At 42.4% G+C, this 27923-nt stretch overlaps 1 protein-coding gene and 1 non-coding gene across 6 annotated transcripts in view; one reads left to right on the forward strand and one right to left on the reverse strand.

The window, feature by feature from the left end:
- Window positions 1-27923, forward strand: part of ALS2CL (ALS2 C-terminal like) — a 178492-nt gene that overhangs the window by 35853 nt on the left and 114716 nt on the right. For 3 of the 5 annotated variants that reach the window (XM_030197218.1, XM_030197245.1, XM_030197252.1), the window contains exons 2-5: window positions 15180-15365; window positions 18594-18699; window positions 22181-22376; window positions 26042-26107. In XM_030197218.1, coding sequence (XP_030053078.1) covers window positions 15255-15365; window positions 18594-18699; window positions 22181-22376; window positions 26042-26107 — 479 coding nt within the window. In that variant the 5' untranslated portion in view covers window positions 15180-15254. Of the gene's footprint in view, window positions 1-5147; window positions 5210-13565; window positions 13604-15179; window positions 15366-18593; window positions 18700-22180; window positions 22377-26041; window positions 26108-27923 lie in introns of those variants that run through there. The other 2 variants (XM_030197226.1, XM_030197235.1) reach the window with 2 other exon arrangements.
- LOC115460825 lies at window positions 13926-14059 on the reverse strand. The gene has a single exon (XR_003940601.1). It is a non-coding gene; the product is annotated as a U4 spliceosomal RNA (small nuclear RNA).

A 27923-nucleotide genomic window follows, 5' to 3' on the forward strand; every position in this document is an offset into this window, starting at 1 on the left:
TCTCTACCACCGCCAACTCCAGGCTCCGCCCATTCTGCCTCGCCTCACCCTATGCCTGGAATAAACTTCCTGAGCCCTTACGCCAAGCCCCCTCCCTACCCATCTTCAAATCCTTGTTCAAAGCCCACCTCTTCAATGTTGCTTTCGGCACCTAACCTTTATACCTTTCAGGAAATCTAGACTGCCCCCACTTGACTGACTGTACATTTGTCCATTAGATTGTAAGCTCTTTGAGCAGGGACTGTCCATGTTAAATTGTACAGCGCTGCGCAACTCTAGTAGCGCTTTAGAAATGTTAAATAGTAGTAGTAGTAGTAGTAGATAGAGCAGGCATGGCAGGAGCTGGAGGCAAAGCAAGCTGGCAAGGCTAAAGCAGGAGATGGGGCAGGCAAGGCAGGATCCAGAGGCATGGCAAGGCTGGAACTGGAGAAAGGGCAGGTGAGGCAAGGCGAGCTCTGGAGACTGGGCAAGTCTCAAGATGGAGACCTGTTGTGAAGGCAGGGCTGCAGCAGAGTCCAGGGCTACCTTAAATAGGTCTAGGGCCATGGTGTCAATCCTGGACACTTCTGTAGGTTCCCCACCACTGTCCCTTTAAAACATGGGCCGTGGAGCGCGCGTGTGCCTAAGGCAGAGACACCCTGAAGAGCCTGGAGAAGCTGCGGCACTGGCAGCCCGCTGCGCCAAACATCTGGACACAGAACTCCTCATAGAGACCATGGATCCTGACCCTGACCCCTGCCGAGGCCTGCGGGTAAGTTGGGACACGACTCGGGGCCATTACAGCCAGCAATTATGTGAGTGCTGGCAATATTCAGTGCCAGGAACTGCATAGCTAAGATATTGAAATTAGGACAGCTCAAAGGCTGTCCTGAATTCACCCAGGTAGCTATGCGGGCCCCAGCACTGAATATTGGCTGGGGTCAGCATGAAAAGAATTTTAAATTTCCCTCCAATCCCCCCACAGTGAGGTCCTTAGGGCCCCCACCTACCAATCAGGATAGGTCCCCCTGGACCTAGCTGACATCCCTGGGAAATGGGGGAAGCCCATTCGCTCTTGCCCTTAGCGGCTGTCATTAGAAAATGGCTGCCGCGAACTCAAGAGGCAGCCTTGGGGTACTATCTGTTCAGTTCTGTTTTCATCTAGTCACCCTATAGAAATGATATGTAGTAGCAATGATAGCTGTGGAATGTTACAGATCACATTCCCAGTCAGCACACGATACATAAAGAGGCATATTTTCAAAGCACTTTGGGAGGCTAAGTTCCATAGGTTTCTATGGAACTTTGGGAGGCTAAATGCTTTGAAAATGAGCCTCAAAGTCTCTCCTGTGGAGTAAAGTAGTTCAAAATTCAGCAAAAGACTGAGGGCCTTGTTTACTAAGCCATGCTAGTGGCACTCTAGCATTTTCAGAGCGCACTAAGCATTAGTGTGTGCTAACCATGTACATAGGAGCCAACTTTTCAAAATGATTGGGAGTGCTGAAATTTTTTTTTTTTACAGGCAGTGCGCCCCCCCCCCCCCCCCCCAATACCTTAAAATTATATCTACTGCAGTCTTCACCTGGGCAGTGGCAGCACCACTCATAGTCTGCCTGCAACCTACACCAGGACTTCTTCCCTGAACAGTCCCACCCCTCAATCCCCCTGTATTGTGCAAATTTCAAAACCTGACATATTTCAATCACCATACTATATGTTAACAAATACAAATAAAACAAAAAATGGAAAATATGATATAATTTTCGTGGACTAAATACATTTTTCAATTAGCTTTCAAAGGCCAAAACCTCTTTCCTCAGGTCAGGACAGTATACTGCTGTTATGGTATTCTGTTCTGACACAAGAAAGGAGGGTTTGGTCTCTAAACATTAGTCAAAAATGTATTAAAATTAGTCCAGTAAACATTACTTCCTCTTTCTGTTACACAGCTACCACACTACTTTATCCTAAACTAAAAATAAAATTCATTTTTTTCCTACTGTTGTGGTCTGGCCGTTTACTGTTTCTAATTGTGTTGGTCCCAGTCTCTTGTTTCTTCTTTCCTCAATCTTTAACTTTCCCCCCTTTCCATCCAGCATCTACCCCCTCTCTCCCCCTTTTCCTTCCAGCATCAGCCCCCTCTCTTCCCCCTTTCCATCCAGTATCTGCCCCCCTCTCTCCCCCTTTTCCTTCCAGCATCTGCCCCCTCTCTTCCCTCTTTCCATCCAGCATCTATTTTCTCTATCCATGTGTAGTTTTTCTCCTCCTTTCCCTTTCCCTCATCTCTGTCAGTATACATCTCCTTCCTCTTTCTTCACTCCCCTCCATCCATATGCAACTCCTTCCTCTCTCTTCCCTCTCCTCCATCCATGTCCACCATTTTTCCTCTTTCCGCCCCTCCATCCATGTTCATCTCACTTCCTCTCTTCCCTCCCCTCCATCCATGTCCAGCATTTTTCCTCTCTCCCCTCCATCCATGTGCATCTCCTCCTGTCTTCCCTCCCCTCCATCATGTCCAGCATTTCTCCTGCCCTCCCCTGCATCCATGTACAGCAACTCTCAGCTCTCCCCTGCCCTCCTATCCATCCATGTTCAGCAATTCTCCTCTCTCCCCTGTCCTCTCCTGCATCCATGTCCAGCAACTCTCCTCTCTCCCCTGCATCCATTTCCAGCAACTCTCCTCTCTCCCCTGCATCCATGTTCAGCAACTCTCTTCTCTCCCCTGCCCTCCCCTGTATTCATGTTCAGCAACTCTCCTCTCTCCCCTGCCCCCTGCCCTCCCCTGTATCCATGTTCAGCAACTCTCCTCTCTCCCCTGCCCTCACCTGTATCCATGTTCAGCAACTCTCCTCTCTCCCCTGTCCCCTGCCCTCCCCTGTATTCATGTTCAGCAACTCTCCTCTCTCCCCTGCTCTCCCCTGTATCCATGTTCAGATACTCTCCTCGCTCCTCTGCCCCCTGTTTTCCCCTGTATCCATGTTCAGCAACTCTCCTCTCTCCCCTGCCCTCCCTTGTATCCATGTTCAGCAACTCTCCTCTCTCCCCTGCCCCCTGCACTGCATCCTTGTTCAGCGATTTCTCTCCTCTTCCCTGCCCTACCTCTTAAAACTAATTTTACCTGACTGAAGGGCAGTGAAAGAAGCAGAGTACAGCCGGCTCCGTCTTCACCTTTCTCCTTCCCTCTCAGCTGTGGTCCCGCCCTCATTTCCTGTTTATGCGGGACCACAGCTGAGAGGGAAGGAGAAAGGTGAAGACGGAGCCGGCTGTACTGTGCTTCTTTCACTGCCCTTCAGTCAGGTAAAATTAGTTTTAAGCGCTGGCTGAGCGGCAGGAAAGCAAGGAGGGCAGGTTTGAAAATATTGGGGTTGCTCGAGCACCCACAGCACCCACGGAGTCGGCGCCTATGACCATGTAGATGCCCATAATATTCCTATGGGCATCTATACAGTTAGTGCGTGCTAATTTTTAGCACACACTAAAAACACTAGCACACCTTAGTAACTAGGGCCCAGCAATTGGAATTCTAATTAATTGTAGAACCTCCTCACAGTCACACAGTGCATTGTATGAGTCTTCACAGCCTTGTATATGTTATTTATTTTATTTATTTGTTCCAGTATGTCCTCCTGATAATGCTTAGAATGGTTGCAAAGTTACATAGATAGGATTAGACATAAAATATAAAATCATAGCATAGTTAATATAAAACTAAGGAAAAGTGGAAGTTACCCACAGATTCAGTATACAACTCATCAGAAAAAAAACATTAATTAAACAAATAAGTTTTTACAGCTCTATTCTCAGGGGTTTCAGAAAGTTACATTCGCTGGGTACCAATCCCATCCCTGTTTGTAGCAAATTTCTAGTAGCAAGTCTCTTGGGGCAGGGGTTAGAACCGCTCTGAGGATTATAGATGTGCACAATTATGAAGTTATGCAGGTTGCAGGTAATTCTTTACAGGTCAACTAAAGTTAGGCACCTAAATTCTATAATGGCAGCTAAGCACTTAAGTGTCATTATAGAATACTAGTGCAAGTCTGCAGTTTTGTGTGTAGTGTTATGCATGAGCACTTACGCTAGCTCTATGGCTCATGCCTAAAGGTGACAGTTATAAGCGTAACTGACAATATTCTACCCCCAATATTCAGCACTATTTAACCAGCCAGAAATGTCTCTTGGCCTGTTAAATAGCACTTAACCGTCTATCTGCAAATATTCAGCAAGAGATAGCTGTTTATCTCCCACTGCATATTCCCAGTCTGTGCATGCTGGCTAACCGGTTATATTGCGCAATATAACCAGCTATCTGTGAATATTCAGCGCATTGCCAGCTAAGTGTTGCAGCCAAATTGAGCCACCCAAATAGCAGGCCTGTCTTTGTCCATTATAAACTTAACCAGCCATAGCTAAATATTGCCTTGACCGGTTCTAAAACCAGCCAAAAATAAACCGGATATTCAATTCCAGTCACCAGAAATGGCCTGGCATTGAATAACTGGGCTCATTGTCAAAAGCAGCAGTTAGCTGGGCTGCCTCCCGCGGTCTAAATATCAGCCCCTTAGTCCATAACTGCTTGGCACACCCCTGTCTCACCCATACCCCTCTTACAGGTACAGGCTATAGAATTTAGGGTCTAACATTATAGAATACGACCTCAGTGCAGTTAAGCAAGTTACTGCAAATTAGGGCCATTTCCAATCAACTGCAATAATTGCCCATTATTGGTTATTACTGTACCGTTCTATAACCTACATATACACATCTGTGTCCAAGATGCATAAATTTCCACACAAAATTACAGAATGAGGGAGAAACTGATTAGTACTTAGTAATAGTGACCCCAAATGAGGAAAAATAACATTGGGAATACACTGCACTGAAATGCTGATTTAAGGCTCAGTTCACCCATGCTCTCTTCCTAATAGGTGCCTGAGGGAAGAAGCCAGTGAATTAGTCCCTTCCCCTTAGTCAGCAGAGCTCACTGTAGCCACACTTCAGTTCCTTTCCTAGGTCAGAAAATAGAAAATGCATCATTTGCTTTCTAAGACACTTGACAAAGAGCAGGGTATTGTGAAATTGACCTCGGTCTTCATTAAACTTTTTTTTTAAAAAGGGAGCATTTTAAGAATACAGAAGAAAACGGTTGCAGAGAGAATCCAGGAATAAGCAATAGGAGATGTGTTCCAGTTGTTCAGATGTATAACTATTCCATTTTGAGCTGTATATACAGGTAATAACAGCATATCTATATTTTTCTCTCATTACACTCTCAGTGTTGCACTTCAGGCTCATTTTCTTTTTGTAAAACCTTGCTAAGTTCGTTGAGTCGGTGCCAAACTAGCATGATGTTTCTGCATGTTGTGTCTTTAAATAAAGGAATCAGAAAACAACAAGGCAGACGATCTGCAAAATCCAACGTGGAAAACAAACCAGCAGATCAGTATAATATCCAAAAAGCTTTATTGAAGATATCGTATATGAAACAATTGCCCGACACAGCCCTATTGTTGGGCGAAACACGGCCTGTGTCGGGCAATTGTTTCATATTTCAATAAAGCTTTTTGGATATTATACTGATCTGCTGGTTTAAATAAAGGAATTACAGACTTATTATATACTGTAGCGACATCCACTATTACGTAGGGGGTGGATTTATCAAAATGCTTTAATTCGACTTTTTCCAGTTCTTATATCCTCTTAAATTTCTTTTTTTATTAATTTTTAATTTTAAGAATTCAATCACAAGCAATGCACTTGTTAAAGCAACTTGAACTTCAGTTACAATATCATTAAAGTGAAACGTCACAAACAAGAAATGAAGAAAATCTATCACTGTCCTTAGGCCACAAATAAAATGGAGAAGAATGCGCATACCGTTCACTTGACTATTAGATTGTAAGCTCTTTGAGCAGGGACTGTCTCTCTCTTTGTTAAATTGTACAGCGCTGCGTAACCCTAGTAGCGCTCTAGAAATGTTAAGTAGTAGTAGTAGAAGGACAGATATATCTGCCAAAGGAGGTGACTAGGATGGTAAGGAAGGGTTGAGTGGTGGAGCCAGGGCACCTCCAAATAAAAAAGCATTCCGCTGCCCCTGTATTCAGAGATATCGGTGCAGGAAGTGGGCACTTCCAAATAGTGCAGTTCTTATCATATTTCACCAGGGGGGCCAATTACGACAAACCACAGCTGCAGGTTTTCACCAGAGTCACTCAACATCAGTCTTCAAGTCCTGATGTTTCATAATCTTCGCAAACTGTTTTGACTTTAACATGCATGTCTCCTGGTATTTGCCACATCTATGACCCACACCTGCTTCTTCCAAAGTATGGTGATATCTGGCATATTGTTTGACGTTTGTTTTATCAGTCTGTATCCTAGTTCCAGGGAAGTTTGGTTTATTTTCTACCACAGTTTCAATTTTGTGGTTCTACCAATTTGTAGCTATGGGCAAATAATACTTTCAGTAGATATTCCAGTGTATCATGGCCACTACTGTATTGCATCTTTCCTTGTAGTCAGTCTGGGCACTTTCACACTCCCAACCCCTGTCACAGGGATAAATCACTTCCTCTCCATCCCATTGATACCACATTCCGCTCTCTCTAAAGTTTCCATGCAGTACAATCCATCCAGTTCGAGCTTGGGAGTGGGTCAAAGGTCTGGACTGGAGATCTGGGGTAAAGGGATAAATAAGTGAGGGCTTCTAGCAGATGTCTTACCAGTCCCGGGAGCAAGTATCCCAGCTCCTGCTTCAGAGAAAAACCACACTGCACTCCAAAAGTTTCATGTAATGCAAACTCAATATTACTGAATTTTCTGCAAATGTCAGCCAAACAGTTTCAGTGTAACTGCGTATGTACAACAGAAGTTCTCTAGTCCATTTGGGATTGTATAACACAATCTCCAAACCATACTTTTTTTTTCTCCAACTGGATTTTTTGGTAGGTTTCCTTAGTATTTACACATTTACAAGATCTGTCCTTTAGCCATTCCAGGGGCTAGTAATAATCTAAGACTGTTATCAACAACTCTGATTCCAATCTGCTTCCCTCAGGCACAGACCTCCTTCCAGTGATGCACTTCTGGAGCTGCTCCCTGGCCTTGAACAGTCTTCCCTTGCTCAGGTTCCTGCTTTGGGCTGGGTTCCCCTTACCTACTCTCAGCTCAGACACTCTCCAAGTTGCCATTTAGTGGGCAGCAACTACTCCTCAAATCAGCCTGAGTATATTTAGCCACTTTGGGGTCCCCCTCTCCTTCAAGGGTCCCAGCAGGGGTACAGGTAATCAAAGACCACTTCTGCCCCCCAAACAGCGGCTTTTATCACCTTCAGCGCCACCTCCCTTATCAATCAACTCATAAATCCACTTTCTTTCTGCAATTTATATTAACGCCACTCCCCTTTGGTCTGGGCTTTCTCCCACCCAGGGACAACTCACGCTCCCCCTCCCCCCAGTGACCTAGGGAAAAGCTATCACCACTCGGTAACCCCATATAATGGTGGATTACAATTAAATATCTACCTAATACTTTTTTTTTCATTTGGATGTGCTCCCAGAAAGCTCAAGCAAAGCCTAAACTAGAGGCTGGCTGTGTTCTTGGAGTACAGGAATTTCAGAACCAAATCAGGATAGCAAAATGTACATGACGGCATGCTTTCTATTATTAATACAGTTCTGTTCTCAGTAAAGAGTGTACTTCTAGCCTTTTAAAACCTCTGGAATGCATTCATGTTAATCACTCTTGTTGGGTTATTTTTTTTTAACATTTTTCAGAAAACATACTTCCCCAATCACCCAATTTGTTGACGTTAGCACAGAAGCTTGGGTTTGCAAAACGAGGAACTCCTGAGGCATTCTATATTTCTTTTTGACTTGAAGTGTGAGGTTAGTTAGAAGGTCACATGAAGTGTGAGGCTAATCATGGAATATGAATTGAAGTAAAGAGTTCTTTTAGTATAAACCGCATTGAATGATTGTTTAATGGACAAGGAAGGTGGTATAGAAACTGAAGCTCAGATCAAATTAGGTTAAGGGGTAAATTAAGAAAGGATATGCACCATTTTTATACACGTGACATGCTGATTTATATGTTTAAACTGGTATAATCATATAAGTGGTGATTTTAGAAAAGGTGCCACTCACATGTTTATGCCATGGCATGCACAGATTTAAAGGGTAAATGTTCTTGGTGGATATTGAAAATATTCTTGTAATCCACATGCATATAAAAAAAAAATTGCCGGTTGACATTTACACCTACTCAGAATTATGCAAATGCCCTGGACAACTGCTTGCTGGAATCTGGAGTTCAGAGTAGAGAATGACATGGGGACAGGGACCCATGGTAACTGCAGGGACTGGGACAGACCCTGCAGGGACGAGGCGGGGACAGAGCCTGAGGAGATGGGTACAGATCCCATGGGAACGGGGCGAGGATGGGGACAGATCCCATGGGCATGTGGACAGACTTTGTCCCCATGTCATTTTCTCCTTTGAAGCTTGTTAATAAACTGGATCGTTATTTATGTTTCAGTGATGCAGACAATGACATTTTGATTTTTTTGGGAAAAACAAGCAAACATGCTGGCCACATCTGGCATAATTTTGTATGGGGGAAACTGTACATTCCTGCTACCAGCACATCTTCTAAGAAGACATCTATTACAGGAAGGATTGTGGAAAACAGGAGAGCTAGAGTGAATCCCAAGATTGTTGATGACATTCATCCACAGATTAAAAAATCATAACAGTGCTTCATGGGGTGTATTTCTCCCCTGCTAGGGCATACAAAACAGGTTGTATTTTGTACCCCTAGACATGGGGTCGTAGAAGTCAGCTATTGTTGGGGTTGGAAGGATAGAGGGTGGAGGGGGGTTATAGTTGCTCATTGTTTATTATTTTCTATTTGTGATTTATAAACAACAGTTGCACAGCATATTGTTCTTTTTATACTTTAATAAAAAGATTTAAATATAAAATTGTAAATGTTTAAGGCTTCTGCTGATGAGGACAGAGATCACAGGAATGGGGCAGGGAGGAGGACAGAATCTGTGAGGATGGGGCGGGGACAGAGACAGGACCTGCGGGGACAGGTCAGGGATGGAGACAGAGCCCACAGAGATGGGGACAGAGTCAGAACCTTGGGGGATAGGGTGGGGATAGAGACAGAAGTAACGGGGACGGGGCGGGAATGGCAACAAACTTCATTCTGGTGTCATTCTCTAGTTTAGAGAAGTGACTGAAAGGGAAATTGTGCTGATATCTTCTTAATTGGCTCCCCTCAAATGTGCAGTGTTGCAAACTCCACTACTTGACACGTGTAAGTGGTAGCAGAGAGGTAATATATAAGAAACCACCTAGTTTTAGGTGACAGAAAGGCACATAAATGGCAGCATTCTAATCATTTACATGCATAAGTAGGTACTTACATGGTAAAAGACTTCTTATACCCTCATAGACAGTAATTCTATAACAAGGGGCTGCTTATGGTACCTATTTTAAGCAGAAACCTACTTTTCTTTACAAAATATTTGTAAAAATATTTTTGCTAAAAACGGGCTTACATTTGAGGCCTAGTTATGTGCTATGCTAATACCTTACCAACATAGTATTTTTAATAATTTATATATGCACTGTGCCATGTACCACCCAAACTCTGCCCATGCACACTGACAAAGTACACAACAATCATATCGTGGCACCTACTTTTCCACTAATCAGTATTCTATATGATGTCATTTACACAAGAGAATGGTGACTTACACACATAAATGATTAAGTTCCCTAATTTAGGTGCCTTCTTGCCATCTACAGTTAGGCAGTTCTTTATAGAATTGCCTACAGAGAGTAATTTTATAGCAGATCACCTAGGTAGGAAGTCAAAGTAGACATCTATTTTGGGATGTTTTATAACAAGAACATAAACACCTATGATGTTTCTAATTAGTCTCACAAGAGTTGCACTGCATATGCAACTCCCAGGGTCTGTGGTTCCTTACTTAGCATGGTTTTCTGTATGGGATGATCCTAGTTACCTAATTGGAGATAGCACTGGTGAGGTAGTTATACCACCCTAGAGTTTTGGGATGGGACCAGCTAGAGCTGGGAGGCAACTATCCTTGGGATTACTTACTTTGTCACTTGCATCTATTTCTGACTAACTTGAGTGTGTGGTTGGACAGATTGGTAATGTTGGTGTAATTAAGGGTATTTGCCCTAGTATGGCAAGTAGCAGGCTAGATAGTTTTGCTTCTTTCTTCTTCTTTAGAACAGTGAAATGTTGGAGGTAGATGGAGTGTCTTTTGTTCGGGGATGAGTGGATTGGCTCTTTGTTTGGAGTCTGAGAGTTCTTTGTTGATCTTATTCTGTCTGCTGTATAAGATGTTAATTAGGTGATTTAAGTAGTTTCCTGGAGACAGTGTAACACAATCTGTCTTGGAATTTTAGAGGATGTTTGAAAAACCTTTTTAGAAAACCTTTTTAGGAATGATATATTGTTTACATTTAGATAGGAAGGAGATGTCTGTATCTGAGCAAGTTTCTTCTTGAGGTTCAAGTGTACAGCACTGCATACGTCTAGTAGCGCTATAGAAATGATAAGTAGTAGTAGTAGGTTGATGAATTTCCACTTCATACAGCTGAATCCAGTTGCATTTGGCAAAGCGGACTCTGGTCCTAGAAAACTCATGCCTCAATAAATTGGTTAGTTTTAAGGTGGCAGAAAACACAGTGGAAATGATCCGAGATCTTCCAAGATAAAAAGTTTTATTGTTAAACACCTTATGATGTACAATGGTTGAAAGGTACAGGCACAACGTGGGCCATATTTCAGCGTGGTTGCTTTCGTCAGGAGCCCAATCATCAACCAATGAAGGTGACAAAAGCCAAGGAGGATGGATATGAAAGCAATATTCTGCTATGTGACAATAAAAGTGTTTAGGAGTAATGAATCTCTGCAGCAGCTTTGGAAATGATCCTCCAGGAGGCTATCTTGCAATGCTGCAGTCACTTTCACAGCCACATTTTTCGCTCCCTACCTAACAGGAATTTAATTCACTACTTCAGAAATACTGTAATTCATATTGTCCACTGGATATTTGCCCAACTTATGTTATAAAACTATCTCTAATTACTTTTAGAATTCAGCTTTTAGGCTGGCTAACATCATTACCTTGACTTGGAATTTTCCCTAAGGATTTAGGTGAAATTATTATTACTCCTGTAATGAAGAATTCTAAAGAATCTAGTTTTCTGACATCAAATTATAGGCCAGGGGCATCAGTACTGTTTATAAAGTTGATGGAGTGTCTGGTTAACTTACAACTCTTGAAACATTTGGATCTTCATAACATACTGCACTCATCTCAGTCAGGCTTCAGACCAACTTTCAGTATGGAAACAGTAACTCGGTCTTTACTAGATAGAGCTAAATTAATATTAAGTGAAGGCAATAACTCCAGTTTGAGGCGCTTTCAAGTGCATTTGATCTGGTGGATCATGACATTTTTCTGTAAATGCTAGAAAATATAGGAACAACCAATAGAGCTTTGAATTGGTTTTGGGTTTCGTTTCCACTAGATCTTATAAAGTAAAAATGGATAATTGCTTCTCTGATAGTTGACAAAATCCTTGTGGGATTCCATTCATCCCCAATACTATTTAATATATTTTTGCACTCGCTTGGATCTGAATTGGAGAACCATGGATTTCAAAGCTATGGCTTTATACATAACAGTGTTGTCTTGATTCTCATTTATTCCACTTTAAAAGAGATGATTCCAACTATACTAATAAGTATTACACTCAGAATCTTGGATGCAGTGGAGGAGTAGCCTAGTGGTTAGTGCAGTGAGCTGAGAACCTGGGGAGGCAGAGAGAGAGCGAAGACAGATGCTGGATGGAAGGAAGACAGTGAAAAGAAGATGAGGAAAGCAGAAACCAGAGACAACAAACTGTAAATAAAATATATAATAAATGTTTATAAATAGAACATGTAAATAAGGTAATCTTTTATTGGACTAATTTTAATACATTTTGACTTTCGGAAAACGAAACCCCCTTCCTCAGGTCAGGATAGGATATTGTAACAACACTATACTGTATTGACCTGAGGAAGGAGGTTTTGGCCTCTGAAAGCTAAATGTATTAGTCCAATAAAATGGTATTATTTTATTTTCTATATTTGTTTTATTTCTATTTGTTAATTTGTAAAGTGTTGATTGGTATTTGTTAGTTTTTTCAAATTTACATCTGCTGTCTTTATATTTTGCACAGTACTAGGGGACATTTTCTGTTTCTGTGGTGTTGCATTATATGCAGAGTCTGGCATCGGGGGTTGAGTTTAATTTTTGTCTAAATAGAAAGTTTATGATTACTTATTCTATAGTGGATTAGGGTGTATCTGTGTTTGTGAAAAAGACATGGCTTTCAATTGACATTGACTGTGCAGGATCAACGATCTGTACTATTCTGTCTGGTTTCATTTTACAATAGGGTGAATTGATGTTCTAGTGCTCACTGTAGTGTTTTAAGATGCTTTCCTTTTCCTTGTGTGACTTGTAGAAATTACTGCTTATGGTATGCTAGAATTGCTCTATAGGTCCTGAGTGTTTTGTATTCTCGGTATGCCTAGTACTGGATTTTGGAGGGAGGTGTTAAAAAATGACCAACTACCCTAGGTACGCCACTGGCTGGGCATGACTACTCTCTGGCCCAAACATGCCCCCAGCATGCTAAATAAAGTGTTTTTTGTTTTGTTTTGTTTTTTTGTTCATGGGAAGCACACGCTGATGTGTAAAATACTGCAGGATGCCTGAGTGTGCCCCACGGTAGTGCTTTTTAGCCTGTGGTAAGCATCCATTAGTTCTTACCACAGCTTAGTAAAAGGACCCCTCAGTTATTCAGGCAATTCTAAACATATATTGTAAAAAATTGAAGACAATACAAAACACGACAGTAATCTTTTCTCTAGGAAAATGAGTGTTTCATGTTGTTGTTATCAAAAGCTGCATTGGCTTCCAATAGAAGCAAGAATTTTATTCAATTGCTCATTTTTCTTATATAAAGTACAGATTAAGTCCACATTATCCCCCGATTCTGTAAAAGTCGCACACGCAAATTTAGGTGTGTTCCCGATTTGCATGCACAATTTAATTCAATAACAAGTCAATTGGTTCCATTAATTGGCTTATTAACAAGCAATTATTGGCACTAATTAGATTGAATTGGGGTTTACATGCATTGCAAAAAGGGGGCACAGAAATGGGAAGGTCATGGGTGTTTCAGGGCTGAACGGGGGTGTGACTTCGAATTACACATATAATTACAGAATAATGGTGCTCCACATTTAAATTTAGGTGTTGGCATTTGCACCACGTTTTCATTGGTGCAAATGGCCACACCTAAATTTACGCGCTACTCTCCATTTAAGCATGTATTTTATACACCGTACTGAACTTTAGGCGTGGCTTATAGAATACCACTTGAGCAGGTTTTTTTCGGCACTGATTTTTTAGGTGCCATTTAAAGAATTTACCCCTATAAGTATGATTACTTTTATTTCATGAACTACTGTAGAGCTCGAAGAAGTCATAGTAATAATCCATTTGCTTGTCCATCAGTAAAAGGTAGGAAAAGATTGAAAATACATGTGATTAATGGCTTTTCAAGCACCAGTATTATAGAAAGAGATCTCAACCTGCTTTTATCTTTCTTATACTTAGGGGAGTAAAGTGAAAACTGCTGTTTATTGAAGATTCTTACTTTCCAATGAAAGTTGATTATTTTAATTTTGTAAATTTTTATATAACTCCTGTTGGATTATACTAATTTCTTTTGTAAACTGCTTAGAACTGAAATGTGTTAGCAGTGTATTAGCATTTATGTTATGTTATGCTATGTCTGGTTACAACAACCTACTTCTGGGATGGCTACCGTGATAATGCCTGCCCTTATAAAAGTCAGAGACCCCTATAGAATTTGTGGTGGTTATGTTAAGAGAAGAAGAGTGATTTATTTTTGATTAGCAATAATCACACCTCGGATTAGCTTTATTGGCTACGATTCTACCACTGCGCAACGCTAGCAGAGTGAATTGAAGGCTCATTCTTTGGACCTACTTACTTGTGTGCCTTTTGTGAAGCCTCCTTTGACTTACGAATTGTGTCCAGTGTGAAGTGAACAGGACAGAGGTTTTACCCACCCCTCTACTTGCTATTTAACTGAGGAGTAGAGCAACAGCTTAGCTTGACCCTCAGTTGATGAGACAAAGAAGAGAAGCCCCACTCAGGAGCTGGACAGTCAGAGGTGGTACAAGATTATTCCTACTGGGAAGAGTTTGTGTTGAAGGGGATAGCAGAAATGAGAGCCTGTCTGACTCCGAAGTTCATTGGGTCACTCCAGAACCCAGGAGACCTGTTGCCCCAAATGACTTATTTATTATTGAAAAGTATCATAGATACAGTTAATGAAAGAGTGTGGAACATTATATTGTTTGTTCAAGGCTGTACAATCTCAAGACAGGAAGACTACTTTAAAACAGTAATATTGTGTACGTGATATAAGTAAGGACAATTGAATCATCCCATATCTGTCTTAAGAGTCATTGTTTGAAAGAAAACTCTATACCGGAGTCTTTTGAAAGAAAATCCCTTTTACCCCAGAGAGAACCTGCTCTCTTGTCTAAGAGTGAGTGCTGAGAATGAAGAGGGGAGAGAACTGGGAAAAATACGTGTTTTAAGGGGTCCCAGGGTATGATCTGTCAATGGCCGCCGCACAGCTGGGACACCCCTCTTCCAACAGCATGTGTGCTCATTTTTAAAATAATTTTCTCTGCCTACAGAAAAAAAGAGGGCTAACATCATGAGGGGTCCATGTAAGGAAATTTTGAGAAGGAAAACTATGCATGCATTTTTCTTGTTTCTTTCAGAATTATCTAGCAGGTCGGTGGGTACAAAAGTAGCTTTGTATTTTATATCTACTATAGCTAATTGTCAATATAATCCACTAAAAATCTCCTGTAAGATTCTGAAGTCCATGGAGGGTATTCCTGATGAAAATAGAATAAGAAATCAATGAAGTCTGGATTCAGAATGCAAATTTTGGACTAACATCTCATGTTGAGATCAAGGACAACAGCAACATTGGTGAGGTCAGAGACAAACAAGACTATTGATTTACCAATCTGTTTTTATTTTCTGACAGAAACTGCCATCTTACTGAAGAATGGATGGTGTGGCCTGTGGTGACTAAAAGTTGATCCACCTCTCATTAGCCCAGATGGCTAATTCTAACAGTTCGTCACTTTCTAGACGCTCAGCATGTCGGCATAAACGTAATTCTAACCCTGCAAAACCCTTGAGGAGAGCAGTGGATGTGGCAGGCTTAAAGGTAAATAAGGTGAAATAAAATAAGACCTTTATAATCATATTCAGTGTTTTTGTTTTCGTGTTCATATTTAAATAGAAATGACAGTTACAGAACAGCCAATGCAATGTTTTGATGACACAGTATCTCAATAATATCTCATTCACCAATTGAATAGTTGACTTCCCAAGGTCCCAATGTACTAAAAACTGCATTAACATTGACCCCAATAAGTTCCGCTCGCTGGAACCAGCCATTGATTTTTCGTGTGCATTACATGGATAAAGCCACTGAAAATAGTTACTGACTGGATAGTCCAGGGAGGTCCAGGGGCGGAGCCAAAAGTTATCTGGGCACCACTTGACATGCAGTTGTTTTGCTGTCCTAATTTTTCAGGATAGTTATCTGTCTACCAGCGCTTAATATTGGCAGTGCCCTCATAACTTCCAGCAGATACCTTATACCTAGATATTCAGTGCCGGTGTTTGAGTATGACTAGGGTTACTATATTTGTGGAGACTATAAAGAGGACACACAGAATAGTCACCCACCCCCACCCCCTGCACCCACACACATTTGGGGAGAGCAGGAGGCTTTTTCTCACTACTTACTGGCAATGTCAGCAATTGCACCCATTCCTTGCTGGCTCCTCAAGTCTTCTCTCTACAGCATCTCACCTGTGCGGGCACAGGAAATCACATCACAGGAGGTGGGATGCGGCAGAGAGAAAACTTGAGGAACCAGTCAGCAGTGGATGCCTCAATCACTGACACTTCCAGCAACATATCCGGGGATTAGAGGACCGGAGGGGGAGGAGAAAGAAGGGACTAGAGAGGAAGTGCCCATCTGGCGGGAGGTGAGAGGTGAGGCGAGGAAGACATGCCAGACTTCAGGGGGAGGCTGGGTGGATCAGCTGAGCCCAAAGTGGGTGGTCGGGCCTGTGGCTATGCTGCTTGGGAATGAGTACAACGGGTTATTTAAAAGGTCAAAATGGTCACAAAGCCCCCCTAATTTTGGAAAACCACCTAGACAGTTGCCTAAAAAGAGGACATGTCCAGGGAAACCTGGACAGCGGTAACCCTAGGCATGGCCTGGTGCTGAATATCTGGGTATAAGTTTAAATGGAGTGAAGGAGTAGTCCAGTGGTTAGAGCACCATCCTAACAACCAGGGAAGACTGGTTCAAATCCTGCTTCTGCTCCTCGTGACTTTGGGCAAGTCATTTAAGCTTCCATTGCCTCAGGTACAAACATGAAAGTCAATTTTATAACTAGGGGCCTGCACTTACAGGCACCTTCTGTGTATAAATGCCGAAAAAGTTGGCTCTTACACACAAGTGCCCTAATAGCCATTCTGTAAGCTTGTGCACAAATGCTATGGTGTGCAATTGCAAGAGGATGTACATGTGAGCAGGGTCCAGTTATGTGTGCTCCTTAAAAAAGTTGCCTTTACTGCAGTTATGCCAGCTCTATGTCTGATGTAACAGCGTGCGCCAAAATGTAAGGTGCATTGGGACAAAGTTTATGGGTACTTTTAACCATGGTCTTTGCGCCTGTTATCAAAAAGAAAATATGCATGTTTTTTTCCCTTCAAACTTGTATGTATTTTTTAATGTGGGTAATCTTTATGTAGAAATGATTGCACATGAATCTGAAAATGCAACTATAAGGCTCATTTTCAAAAGAAAAGGGCGTCCAAAAAGCGACACAAAAGGCACATGGGCGTCCCCGTGAAAGAAGGTCGCCCAAATCCAATAATTGAAACAGGGCCGTAAGGGCATCTTCAGCGTGAGGACGCCCATCTATGGTCGTCCCCACAGGAGGTGTGTTAGGGGTGTGTTATGGGCGGCGTTACGAGATTGGCGCCCCCAGCGTATAATGGCTAGTGAAATGGTTTTACATGGGTGGGATCATGGGCGTCCTTAGTTAGACCTGAAATAAAAGCGACCAGGGTAAGGGGGAAGTCGTCTTTAGACCCATTAGCGATTTTGTGATGTTGGAGATTGGCAAGAACGTTGTTGGGAGAGAAAGCTGAGAGTTTGTTGAGTACCTGTTACCTTTGTCTGTGTTCCGTAGTCGGAATGTTTTCACCCACACCTGCCTCATTTGTGTTTTACCTTTTCAGCTTTCTGTACCCCTTCTAGCCCCCAAACCCAGACACCACTACTCCTTCCTCTAGCTCCCCCATCCCCTCCCCCTATCCCTCTCCATTCACTGTCCCCAAGTTCATATTTCATTCCCTTACCTGTTTGTAGTCTCTGTTTGTCTCTTTGTCCTGTGTACTGCTGCAGCGTGTTTGTGAAGACTGCCATTTGCTGCTTGGAGGGTGAGTGGCTATAGAGTGTGGCAGGAGAGTTTGTACCGGGTCAGAGAGTGCTTGCAGTGTGGCTCTGCTGTGTGTGACTGCATTGTTTGTCGGTGGTGGGAGAGAGTGTCAGCTTCTGTTTGTTCCTGCTGTGTTTCACCAAGTTGGTAGGGAGAGGTGAGCACTGGTGTCACTGCATTGCACCTCTAGTGCGGGGAAATGGAGGCACTAAATGCACAGATGGCTTACATGTTGGAGGAAGAGAGGAGGCACCGCAGGAGGTACTCACGCCCAAGAGTTTTCAGGCCCCAAAGCAGTTTCCTAGATCTCACTGACCTGCAGTGTCTCACTAGGTACCGCTTTGATAGGGCTGCCATTCAGCACCTTTGTGACCAGCTCAAACCCCTCCTGCAGCCCAGGACCCATAGGAACAACCTCATCCCTGTGCACCTAAAGATCACTGCTTCTCTATCTTTTCTGGCCACTGAGAGTTTCCAGTCTGTCCTAGCTGTGAACACGGGTGTCACCCAGGCTTCTATTTCTAACTGCCTCACCCAGTTCCTTGATGCCTTCCTTACCCACACCTCTGAGTACATCACCTTCCCCACCACCCCCAGACCCTGCAGAACAACATGGCTGACTTCTACGCTGTAGCTCGCTTCCCCTTGGTCATTGACTACATACATGTCGCACTCAGACCCCCCCCCCCCCCCCCCCCCCCCCGGGCATGAGAGGCCACTTATAGGAACAGGAAAGCATTCCACTCACTCAATATGCAACTGTGGTCTTCAACTGACAAGATGATATTTAGGACAGGTTGAACTACGCTTGATTGTATTCCATATCAACAGTTGGACATAAGGGTAATTTTTTTGCAGGGCAACTTCAAAAGATTTTTATATTGCAGTCACTCAATGGCTCTCTATTGCCCTGATTTCTTTATATCCAGGATGTATGTCAGGTTGCTGTGCGGTCACTTCTGAGGACTGAAGAAGCTTTCTTATCATCTCTAGCTCGGATTAATGACATTGTCCTTCAGCCACTATTGCGGACAGGTAAGATAGAAAACAAACATTGTTTTGTCAATGTTCAAACCCTGCTGCCAATTTCTTTTTAAACACTGACTATGATATTTAAAACATTAATGTACATTCAGTGCTAGTGTTCAACAGAGCTGAATATAGGTATAGCTGCTGAGCAGGACATATAGCAGTGAAAGCTCCTAACTTAAACCACTTAACTATAGGGATAGCAGTTGAATATTGCCACTATCAATATAGCTCAGGAGTTTTCAACCCAGTTCTTGGGACACACCAAGCCAGTCAGGTTTTTAGGACACCCACAATGAATATGCATGAGATAAATTTGCATGCACTGTCTGCATTGTATGCAAATATATCTCATCTATTCATTGTGGGTGTTCTAAAAACCTGACTGGCTTGTTGTGTCCCGAGAACTGGGTTAAAAACCTCTGAGCTATATACAATGGAGGCAGTGCATGCAAATTTATCTCATTCATATTCATTGTGGCTATCTTGAAAACCAGATTGGCTTGGTATGTCCTGATGACTGGGTTGAGAACCCCTGGTATAGTTAGAGGGCACCACCTGGTACTTTATGAATAAGTGCCCCAGTTCTGCTCAAATTATGCACTCAGAAGTACCATCACCCTGTATGTTTATAATTATTATCTGCCATTTTCCATTATGTAGCTTCCCACTATTCCAGAACCTGTAGGATAGTTGTGTCCATCAACCAGCAGGTGGAAATAGAGAACTAAAAATTGAGTTGAGACATCTCTCTTGGCATCCAGTCCAGTTCCTCAATATTTTCTATCTTTGGCAGGTGGTTGGACATACTTTTCAGCCTGTGGTTCTGAGTGCTTTGCTCCTGGTCCAGATTTTCAGCTGGTCCTGACTTTGTGTGTGGCTTGAGTCTGCAGAGTCTTATTTGGAAGTCTTCAGATCCTTGTTTCTGGTGCCCCGTGAATTTAGTTTTTCATTCTCTTTGTACCTTTCCCCTGTTTCCTGTGAAGCTCTCCTTTTCCAGCAACACAACCAGTGTGTGTGTGGGGGAGGGGGGGGGAGGATAGAGGTTTGCTGGAGACTTGGGACAGATTATTCGTCCTGAGCCTTTCTCATCAGTGGAGGCTTTGAGCATGGGGGGAGCAGCCAGCAGTGGTAAATCTGGCTAAAGTTTGACTCGGAACTGCTTGGAGGGCTGCAAGTTCTACTTGGTGCAGGGGAAGGATCCTGACTCACCACTTGGGACACGTTGTGACAGTCGGGGTGAATGGCAGTTCCTGTAGAGGCAGTTAAATGGTTATCGTGCAGTGGGACCCACCGGCCAGCATTGGGATGTAGCAGTGGGTACAAACTGGGAATCCATGGGACGCAGAGGAAACGGTTGCTGGCAGCACATCTTCAGATTTGGCGCAGTTTCTGAATATGCCAGGGTCTTTGGGCTCTCTGGCAGGGCTGATATGCACTTTGATGCAGGAGAGCATGGAAACAGGCGCTATTTTGTTGGGGCCAACTGACAGTGAGGAGCAGCCTCTGTCTGATCACGCACGGAGCATAGCTGCCTTTTTTACAGCCTCAGGGCCTGACAGAGCATTCAGCTGCATCTGGATCTTTGTTTTTTTCCAGAGTTTATATTGACCTTACACCAGGCCTACTTACTGAAGCAGGGACAGTTAGAATTGCTGCAGGGTGCTTAAGTGTCTTGCCCTGCTGCCCCTCTGGCTCCTAAGAGATCTTGTTTAGACTTCCAGGAGTGGGTGGATGAGGCTATTTCTGCTTCTCCCTCCTTATTAGATGTGGTTTCAGTCTATTCAGGGGAGCCATCCTTGAAGGAGAACACCCTCCTTAGGAAGGGGATGATCTTAAAATACTGAGATTGTTTATTTCATAAAGAGGAGCTTAGTACTCCTTATTTCTGAGTCACTGGCAGTGCTTTCCATTGAAGAGCCTTCTGCTTCAGTGTCAGGAGTTCCATCTTCACCAATCATGAGGGAGCTTAGAGGTCCTTCAAAGGCCTTCCCAATACATCCAGACATTCAGGACCTGATTAGAGCAGAATGAGTCTCACTGGACAGTGATGGGGCTGAAAGTGGGAAGAGTCGTTGCCCACCTCTGCCCATTAGTTCTGGAGGAGAAAGATAAATTGCAACTTCCTAGGATGGACTCCCTGGTTACGGAAGTGACTAAGAAGATCACCTTGTAGCACCCTCCCCTCTAAGCTGAGCAGGAGTCCTCCACCTGCATTGCTGCCAGTAGGTGGTGATGCTTCAATATTGTGTTTTAAATCACTAGGGACAGGTAGGTGGAGTCCTGCAGAGCTTGCCTGTCCCTCAGTATTGAGCTTTTGGTCTTGCACGACTCCAAGAACATTTACCAAGGCTATGGTGGTGGTGGCGGCATCCTTCTTTCAGTGCCAGTGAATCAGAGTTCACCTGCATCTCAATGACTGGCTAATTGTGCATCATCCTATTCAGACAGCGTGGTGGCAACAGACAAAAGTTGTCCGTCTTCTTCAGTCATTGTGTTAGGTGATACATTTTCAGAAGAGGAGGCTAACTCCATCATGGATGCTGGAGTATCTGGGCATTCTATTCAAAACAACACAGGAGAGGATCTTCCTCATGGAGTGCTGGTTTAACAGATTCGTCTTTCCTCAGTCAAGGCAGGCCCAGAGTCTGGGACTACATCCAGGTCCTGGGGACAATGATGGCAGTGATGGTAGAAGTACAACCTTCATCTTCCTTGGATGCTGATTATCAGACAGAGTATGCAGTGGTGGTTGTCACCTGGAAATTTGACCCTTGGAGCTCCCTTTCTGATAACACAATGAGAGCTGGTGACAATGGACACCAGCAAGTTGGGTTGGAAATCTCATTACAAGTTCCCATTTTTAGCTCCCATTACTTCCCTCACCCATAACTGTCTTGTCTGTCTGAGTTATTTAGATTGTGAGCTCTTTTGAGCAGGGACTATCTCTTTGTATCAGGTGTTCAGCACTGCATGTGTCTGGTAGCGCTATGCAATGCTAATAATAATATAAGTTCCATCTCTCTCACAGGGCACCTGGATGGAACAGAAGTCTCAGTGGTCGATAATTTCTTGGAGCTCAGGGCAGTGTGATTGCCTTTCACAACTTCACTCCCTTTCTGCAGCAGGAATGCTTGGACCCCTTTACAGACCAATATTGAACACTAACAGTGTGCAATAATTTGCATGCTGTTAGTATTGAGCATTGGTCGTAATTCTGACTCAGTGTTCAGCCAGTGTTTTCCTGCACTGTTCCCTACAGTGCCAGAGTTCTGTGCATCTCCCCCCGTCCTTAATGCCCAACCAGCACTTAACACTCATGAGTGTTACATTTACATGCATAAATGCTAGTATTGTATCAACTTAGTGCACAAATGGTGCTTAATTTAGGGTGCTAAGATAATAAAATTAGGCTTATATGTGTTATGAATCAGTATTCTGCTGTACAGTAGCTGTTTATGATGGTCTATTCTGCTTATCTTCATAGATTCTGATGACCAGAAGGGGAAAGAGCACATGAAATTACTGCTGCTTCTGAGTGACAGATACCATGCTCTTTGGGATAGGACTGAAGAGAATTACAAAACACTAAAGCAAAAATACAACACATCTGAGTCTTCATTAACTGTGCATGACATCTATATCATTCTGAAGAAAAACCTTTTCCTTGAAGTCTACACACAGTATGTATACAGGAATATTTTTCTAATGAATTAGAATTCACGTGATTGACAGCACTAATAACTGCAGTTGTAGGTATCTCCAGGGAACCAAGGCAACAAAAGAAATAGTGATAAAAGTTTCCCCAAGCTGTCCTGTCAGTTAACTATAGCCTTACTTTAATTTGATCACCTTTGCGGTATGTATGGATAGTCCATTTTCCACATGGATTCAATTCTTAGTCTCTTTGTTGTGATACTTTAGATATGATATGAGATTCACTTGTTCACAGTGAACTGAACTGCAGTGAGAAAAATACTTTTCAGATGATAGCAAGTTTCATTAAATTACCATCATGCATTGGACTTGAAACAAAGATCCTGAGATACAACCAACTGAAGTATCCAATTCTGCATTTAATAATGGCTCATGGACTTTTTTTGTGGGAGCTTGTTCACACCGTTTTTAAAACCCTGCTAAGCTAATTCGTACTACATTTTCTGGGAACAAATTTCAGAGTTTAATTACACATTGAGTAAAGAAATATTGCATGCCCCCTAGTCCTTGTATTTTCAAAAGAGTAAACAAGTGATTCACATCTACCCATTCCACTCCACTCAGTATTTTATAGATCTCTATCATATCTTCCCTCATCCATCTCTTCTCCAAGCTGGAGTGCCCTAGCCTCTTTAGCTTTTCCTCATAGGGAAGTTGTCCCATACCCTTTATCATTTTTGTTGCCCTTCTCTGTACCTTTACTAATTCCGATATATGTTTTGAGATTCATTGACCAAAATTGCACATAATATTCGAGGTGCGATTGGATTATGGTGCGATTCAAAGGCATTATAATATTCTCAGTTTCCTCCTCCATTCTTTCCTAATAGTTCCTAAAATTATATTTGCTTTGTAGCAGGTGCTGCACACTGAGCAAAAGGTTCAAAATATCATCAACAATGACACCTAGATCCTTTTCCTGGGTGGTGACTCCATGTGGAATCTTGCATCATGTAGCTATAGTTTGGGTTCCTCTTCCCTATAAGTACTACTTTGCACTTGGAATGCAAAAAAAAAAAAAAAAGTAGAGATGGACAATACGCCAGATGCTGGTGCAGTTTTGAGCTATAGATCAAAAGGTTTTACATTTGGTCGTTGGAGTTTCCTCACAGGTACTGTTCAATTTTTAGGAATACAGAAAGATCAAATAAGATTGTATGATGCCTGCGACAGGCATTTGCATGCTGAAACATGGCTCTATGTTGAATCTTTTACAGTTGGTGCTCTAATAAGTAGATTGATATCCACTCCTGTGGATATCATTGTATTTGGACTTTATTGGGAAGGTTATTGTCTATCCTTACTATTTTTGCTGTTCCTATCCCACATGTAGGGTTGAGTCCTCTTTTTCCTGGTGTGTTTTCACTTTGCACTTGCTCACATCAAAGTTGTCTGCCATTTGGATGTCTAGTCTCCCAGTTTTGTAAGGTCCTCTTGCAATTTTTCACAATCATCTTACTACTAATAATTTCTATATTGCTACTAGATGTACACAGTGCTGTACACTAGACATGCTTACGATCTAATCAAGGCAGGCAAATAAGGGATAAGGGAATTACTTAAGGTGGGAATTATAAAATAGACATGGGTAGTGAACGAGTGAATAGGAGTTCGGAGTTAAAAGCAGCTCCAAAAAGGTGGGCTTTAAGCCTAGATTTGAAGTTGGCCAGAGCTGGAGCTTGATTGTACTGATTCCAGTCTATTCCAGGCGTATGGTGCAGCAAGATAAAAGGAACAGTCTGGAGCAATGGAGGAGCATGAGGTAAGATTGTGTAGGGGAATACATTCCGGCAATGTATTTCCAAAATCTGTTAGCTTGAATGGCAAGAGATTTGTCGAAGAGTGATAGTCTCTTCTTTCCCTTAGATGACGGGAAAGTGAAGAATTTGGTGGTTTCTTTTCTCCTTAATCTGGTTGAGGTTGCAAAGCAGAAATAGGGTAGTAGATAGCTGGGGATCAGTCCTTCCATCGTTTTAAAGAGGAAGCAGGCCAGCTTGAACAATACTCTTGCCTCAATGGGGAGCCAGTGTAGTTTGATGTAGGAAGGGGAGACGCTATCGAATTTTGATAACCTGAAGATTAATCTGATTGCTGTGTTTTGAATGGTTTTGAGTCTCCTCAGTGAGGTTTTTGTGCAGCCTAGGTATGTTAGATTGCAGTAGTCAAGCGATGATAGTACCAGCACGTGTACCAGTCGTTCATATTTGTTGATTTCAAAGTATTTCTGAACGGTACGGAGCTTTCTCATTAGGTAGAAACATTTTTTGGTCAGGGCGTTGACTTGCGCTTCCGTGGAAATAGCACTGTCGATTTGAACTCCTAGGAGTTTAATGGTAGGAGAGAGATTGAAGTTTGTTTGGTTAACGGTAATTGACTTAGGGATTTGGACTGGTTTAGTATTGAAGCATAAAAATTTATTTTTTTTCGGTATTTAGTTTTAGCCTGTGTACATGCATCCATTTTTGTAGTAGGTTGATGCATTGTTGGACCCTAGATATATTTATTTTGAGAATTGATTTTATAGGGGTTAATACTGAGATGATATCGGTGTAGATGTAGTGGAGAAAGTCATTTTTATGTAACATTGAGCTCAAGGATCAGAGGAAAACATTAAATAGTATTGTAGATAGTGGGGAGCCTTGGGAACCCCCTGCTTCTGTTGCTCCAGTTTAGGGATAGGTCTGCATTTACTTTGACCCTATATGATTTCCAGATCATTTATAAATATGTTTTAAAAAGCAGCAGTCCCAGGACAGACCCCAAGGGAGCCCCACTATTTGCCCCTCTCTATTCAGAATATTGACCATTCAACCCTACCCTCTGTTTTTCCACCTAGTCCTTTTCTTTTTAAAGAACCCTCCCACTTTGACCCTCCCTGAAGGCAATAAACAAAATCCATTTCAACACTTCTTTCTTCTCAAAACAAACAGAGCAGCAGAGCAGTACCTCTGTGCTATCAGTATATCATCCTGGGCTTCTGCTGGAATATGCAGTCAGTCAAAGGCAGTCATAACTTTGCACAACTAGGTGTGCCAAGTGACATTCATGGTTTCAAGTATTCTATAAACTACGTTCCTATCTGGGAGACACGCTCATGTCCCCTCTTGTAGTTAGGTGCTTTGGCACTTAGACATTCCCTTATAGATGTGCCCATAGGCAACTGTCAACTTAATGGTGCTTTTGATCTGTGTTAAGTGGGGCCTTCCTTTAGGTACCACTTTATAGAATTGCTTTCCTTATTCCCTTAGGTTTTGAGATCATATATATTTCTTAATGTGTTACTGCAATGTTAGTGCTTATTCATATTTCTAGACTGCCTTCCTTATACAGATATGTAGCACAAAGCAGGATATCCATAATTAATTTGCATGATGGAAATGTGCATGTAGTGAACACAGTTTTTTTCTATTGAGGATATCCTGGAAACCCAACTGACTTGGGATCTCCAGGACAGGTTTGGGAAGCACTCTTCTCATGTAAAACTTGGCAGAAGGTGCTGTGTTTCCCTAAAATGGAGGAGAGAAATTAACACACATCTATATAGATGTATCAGTGTAATTGCTGTCTTGCAAAAAGTAATCATAACATTTTCTTTATGTGTTGGCTAATCATCTGTCTTTATCACTTACAGATATTTCACGTGCTTTACAAATTATGCTGTAGTCCACGGCTTTGACAGAGCAGCAAAGCAAACAAGGTTAGTCTCTTCAGCCACAGAAATGTACTCACAGCCTATCTACTGCACAAGTGGCTGTACCATATATTTCCAAAATGAATGGTTTTCAGGTTTTTTTAAACAAATTTGGGTTCTTTTTTTGTGTGGGGGGGGGGGGGGGTTCTCTTGTTCGTATTGTCTGATTTTTTTTTTTTTTTTACCTATGGTACTTTGTAACTTGTAACTATTTTTGGAGAGTGCTACCTTGATACTAAGGGGGTCCTTTACTAAAGTACACTATTATCCCTCCCTTGATATAATGATGGGAGTGTGCTCATTATTGGGGTGCTATCATACGCAAATTCCCACAGAGCTGGCTTTGTGTTTTCACTCAACATGCAATTAAGATCTGGAATTTGTTGCCAAAGAATGTGGTAAAAGTCATCAGCAGAGTTTTAAAAAGGTTTAGACAAGTTCCTTGAAGAAAAGTCCATAAACCATTATTAAGGTGGACATGGGGAAAACGTACTGCTTATCCTGGGATAAGCAGCATGAAAAATATTTTGCTCTTTGGAAGCAGGATACCAGATTTGATGGACCTTTGATCTGTCCTAGTACATAAAAACATAAGCATCACTACATTGGAACTTGAAGGTCCATCAAGCCCAGTATCCTGTTTCCAACAGTGGCCAATCAAGGTTACAAGTACCTGGCAGGATTCCAAAAGAGCAAAACAGATTTTGTGCTGCTTATCCTAGGTATAAGCAATGGATTTTCCCCAAGACCATCTTAATAATGACTTATAGACTTTTATTTTATAAACTTCTCCAAACCTTTTTAAAACCAAGCTATGCTAATTATTGATTTATTTATGACATTTATATCTCACATTATCTCAAATAGGATTCAAGTTCAATGTGGCTTACGATATAACAAAAGTAGAACTGACAAGGCGTTCTGAACAAAGTGTGTGTGTGTATATACAGTGCATTCGGCTTAAGTGTAAGGGTCTGGGACCAAAGAAATACATGCAGTTAACCGGAGCGTGCACTTAACCGTTGTGACCCAAAGAAGCTTGACATCTGATAAACATATGTACAGTACTGTTTATTCTCGAAGACAAGCAGGCTGCTTGTTCTCACATGTGGATCGATGCCCATGTCAGCCCGTTTGCAAGCGTGCATGCGCAGACTGATTTCCCGCCCATCACGTGAATGCGTTCCTCAGTTATTTTTTCTCCGCGTTGAGGTGCAGTTGAGTTTTTTCCCCACTCCTCTCTGGCCTGTTAGGCCGCACGGTCAGGTTGTTCCCTTCTTTTCGTGCCCTTTTTTCTTTTTAACAGGCCTGATCGCGTCTTTTGATTTTGCCGAAGTCATTTTTCCTTCCATGTCATCGAAGACACCCAGCGGCTTCAAACGTTGTACTCGGTGCAACCGCACCATCTCGTGTACCGATACCCACGCCTGGTGTATCCAGTGCCTTGGGCCCAACCACAGCCCAGCCGCTTGTAGTCAGTGTCTTTGCATGAAGAAACGGACTCAAGCGTTTCGAGAGGCCCAATGAGACAAGCTTTTTGGGGCTCGGTCCGGTCCTTTGACGTCGACATTGGTACCGAGGTTGGCGGCATTGACATCGAGGGACTCATCGATGTCGGGAGCGAAGGTAATGGCTGCGGAATGACCAACTCGTGCTGGGAGCAATGAGGCATCGAGTGGGTCTCCACCTGTCAACCGCAACATTTAGTAATGGACATTTCAACAGCCGTTGACATAGCATAAGCGGCTGCACCTAAATATCAGTGCATAATTCTTTAATGGTAATTACACACATAATTGACAATGTAGAATTTGTGTATAGC

The sequence above is a fragment of the Microcaecilia unicolor genome, chromosome 1, assembly GCF_901765095.1.
Source record: "Microcaecilia unicolor chromosome 1, aMicUni1.1, whole genome shotgun sequence".
Classification (NCBI taxonomy): Eukaryota; Metazoa; Chordata; class Amphibia; order Gymnophiona; family Siphonopidae; genus Microcaecilia; species Microcaecilia unicolor.